The sequence below is a fragment of the Octopus bimaculoides genome, chromosome 19 (assembly GCF_001194135.2).
Source record: "Octopus bimaculoides isolate UCB-OBI-ISO-001 chromosome 19, ASM119413v2, whole genome shotgun sequence".
Lineage (NCBI taxonomy): Eukaryota > Metazoa > Mollusca > Cephalopoda > Octopoda > Octopodidae > Octopus > Octopus bimaculoides.
Genome location: NC_068999.1, coordinates 37,426,587 through 37,430,121, shown reverse-complemented (window position 1 = coordinate 37,430,121; position 3,535 = coordinate 37,426,587). Strand labels below are relative to the sequence as shown.

At 37.5% G+C, this 3,535-nt stretch overlaps 2 protein-coding genes across 8 annotated transcripts in view; one reads left to right on the top strand and one right to left on the bottom strand.

Annotated features, from left to right (window-relative positions):
• The window catches only part of LOC106867251 (uncharacterized), a 435,591-nt gene that overhangs the window by 277,027 nt on the left and 155,029 nt on the right, over nt 1-3,535 (top strand). The window lies entirely within an intron of this gene.
• LOC106867252 (ankyrin repeat domain-containing protein 39) overlaps nt 1,919-3,535 on the bottom strand; it is a 24,892-nt gene continuing 23,275 nt past the window's right edge. The window contains exon 3 of the mRNA XM_014912064.2: nt 1,919-3,152. Coding sequence (XP_014767550.1) covers nt 3,006-3,152 — 147 coding nt within the window. The 3' untranslated portion in view covers nt 1,919-3,005. The remainder of the gene's footprint in view (nt 3,153-3,535) is intronic.

Genomic DNA, 3,535 nt, shown 5'->3' with positions numbered 1-3,535 from the left:
ATATACATGTATATGTATACATATACATCTCTCTCTCTCTTTCTGTCTCTCTCTTTCTCTCTTTCTCTCTCTGTGAAAGTATCTGTCACTACAGTATCGAAATGTGATTGTTTCAGTTAGTGGAATAGTTTCATTTTTAAAGTGAAAGTATTTGACATGAGTGTTTTTGTTTCACTTTTGACACGTAATACTTAAATAGTGGAGGAGATATTATATTGCCGTGTGCTCGAACTCTGCAAGAAGTTAATAATTTTTTTTGACTAAAACACAACTGGAACCTTAAGTAAGGCATGTGTAAAATTTGAATGAAATTGGTTGCGTAGTTCTCGAGTTTTAGGGATTCACACAGACAGACAGACAGACACACATTCTCATTTTTATATATATAGATGTACTTATGAAAGAAAATGTATATTTGTGTGAGTGTGTAATAAATATTTCAAACATAACATTAAGTTTGAAATATTTCAAACGAGTAAATAATTTCCTTGAAGCCAAAGAGAATAATATATTTGTTTAGGGCCTAAGGGACCCCATCAATTGTTTCATATCTGCTATATTTGTTGTCAAAAAGATAAATATTCCAATAAAAGAAGTACAAAAAAAAAACACAGCTTTTATTGTTTGTGTTTTCATGCTTCTGATTAGATTACAAGCAGTTTCATTGAGGCTTCAACTTCAAATGGAGAGAAACACTAAATATTGAAGAACCCACAACATATATCACACTAAACTGCTTACTATATTATTATTATTATTATTATTATTATGACAGCAAGCTAGCAGAATCGTCACTGCAGTGGGGAAAAATGCTTAGCAGCATTTCTTCTGATTTTATGTTTCAAGTTCAAATTCCACTGAGGTCAACTTTGCTTTTCATTCTTTAGGGGTCTATAAAATGAGTCCCAGTTGAGCACTGGGGTTGATGTAATCGACTGACCCCCACCTCCGAAATTATTGGCCTTGTGCCAAAATTTTATTATTATTATTATTATTAAATTAAGCAGGAATGAGAAGGAGAATTGTTGGAGCAGATGCTTTGCAATATTTCTTTAATTTTAATTTTGTCCATTTTATCTGTCATCCATTCAGAGTCAATAAAATAAAGTACCTATCAAGTACTGGTGCCAGGAGTACTGACTGTTCCTCCTCCTCCTCTCCTTAAAAGGGCACAAGTGACAGAGGTGGTATTTCTTCCAGTTTTTGATGCTCTGAGTTCAAATCCTTCTATGGTCAACTTCCTGTCTTATCTCTTCAGAGTCAAGTAATGGAATAATGGCAACCAGCTAACCAGGCATTTGGCATGGCATCCAGCCATAGAAACCAAGCCAAATTCAGACTGGAACCCAGTGTAGCTCTCCAGCTAACCAGCTCCAGTCAAGCTGCCTAGCCCATGCCAGTATAGAAAGCGGATACTAAATGATGATGAAGATGATGATAAAACAAATTGCATTAATTTATGACTCCTCTTTGTTTATTAAGGAGTGCAGCATTAAGGGGATCTCATATTATCTTGCAGACTTTCATCTCATGTTACCTTCTTTCCTCTCTCTCTCTTTCACCTCATCTTTTATGTAAACCCCACACAAATTGTAAACTGCCCTCGTAGTGTCCCCCTCAGCTGGTGTTCTTGTGGCAAATAAAAGAAATTATTATACAACACATGAAAATGTTTTCAAAAAGTAAAAATCTCTAAAAGCTACTTTGATGTTCTGATGATGTGATCAAAACAGACGAAAGCTCCCAAACTTCTCTCAGTCCCAAAAGAGACCAAAACACAAAGAAAGGAGAACAAATGAGAAGACTTCAAAAATAGAATGAAAATTTAAAAAAAAAAAAAAAAAAAAAAAAAACGTTATCTAACCAAAAACATAAAAGCAATAAAAAGGAAAAACAGCAACAAAACAATACGAAAAGATTCTTAGAAAGAATTTAATATTTTTTGTTTTATTTATATTTTATTTTATTTCAAAGTTTTTGTCCATTTTTAAAACTTATTTTGACAGAAAATGTTTCACTCTGTTTGTTGTTGTTGTTATGTGGATTTGGCAGAATCATTAAAACAGTGGAAGAAATGCTTTGTAACATTTGTCATTGGCTCTTTACATTCTGAGTTCAAATTCTTCCATGGTTTGCCTTTCACCCTTCTGAGGTCGATAAAATCTCAGTGGCATTGACAAACCTCTCCATCTCAGGCCCTTGTTCTTGTATTTGACCCCTTTAATGCTATTTAGCCTTAGCTCAGCCCTGATCAGACATACGATCAAAGAAGTTCCAGCCATCACTTTACCAAGTTCCTTTAAGGGAGATTTGTTGCTGTTGTTGTTGTTTAGTGCAATCAATAGGTTTATGATCAGAGACCTACCACTCGTGACCATCTCATTTTTTATTCTACCCTGTGCAGGAGTTCAGTCCCCCACTATCCAACATGTCCTTTATTAAGGTAGCAAAGCAGCTGCTATTTCTAGCTGGTCAAATGACCAAGCAGAGGCACCTTTACTGGTTTTGATATGAGGGGAATTTTGCTGGTTGGCAAGACAGATGGACGGGTGGTGTTGGTGGAGATGTGGATAATGGTATTGGTGGTGATTGTAGTAATGATGTTAAGAGTTGTAGTGGTGGTGGTGGTGGTGGTGGTGGAAATGGTGTTAAAATTAGTGGTGGTCATGTTAGGACTGTTGGTAGTGTGATGATGATGGCAAATGTTGAGCTCCAGGTTAAGCTAATCAAAAAGGACTAAAATCAACAGGGTTCCAACCATGAACACTTCTCCTCTCATTACCACCACCACCACCACAACCCCTCACTCTGTGGTATTCAGTGATATTTCTTCTTGATGTTGCTGTTTTGGATTCTGTCAAGCACCAGCTTGTGTGATTTTGACCATACTTCTCTTTCTCTCGTTAACAAAGAATTTGCAGACATGAGCTACCAATACTGGGGGAGGAGGAGGGGGATAGAAAACAAAAACGTCACAAAAAAATAAAAGAATGGTACTTCCAGTGTTAAGGGAATAAATCTAAGAGTTGTGTTGATTTGTCTTCTGGTAAACAGTGTTTAGCACGAAAACCATTGTTGTCTGTGATGTTGTGCAGTTGAGGATATCTGTGTAAGAGGAGGCTTATGATGTCTGCATCACTTTTCACAGCAGCCTGAAACATAAAAAAAGAAGTATGAGGAGTAGCAGTAGTAGTGGGGGTGCAGTATAGTGTTGTGTCACTGAAACAAATTAAAGAACACTTTCCATGCTAGCATGGGTTGGACGATTTGACGGAGGACTGGTGAAACCAGATGGCTACACCAGGCTCCAATCTGATTTGGCAGAGTTTCTACAGCTGGATGCCCTTCCTAACGCCAACTACTCAGAGTGTAGTGGGTACTTTTACGTGTCACCCGCACGAAGGCCAGTCAGGCAGAACTGGCAACGGCCACGCTCAAAATGGTGTATTTTATGTGCCACCCGCACAAGAGCCAGTCCAGGGGCACTGGCAACGATCTCGCTCGAAAATCCTATGACGTCTGAGATAAATTTGCT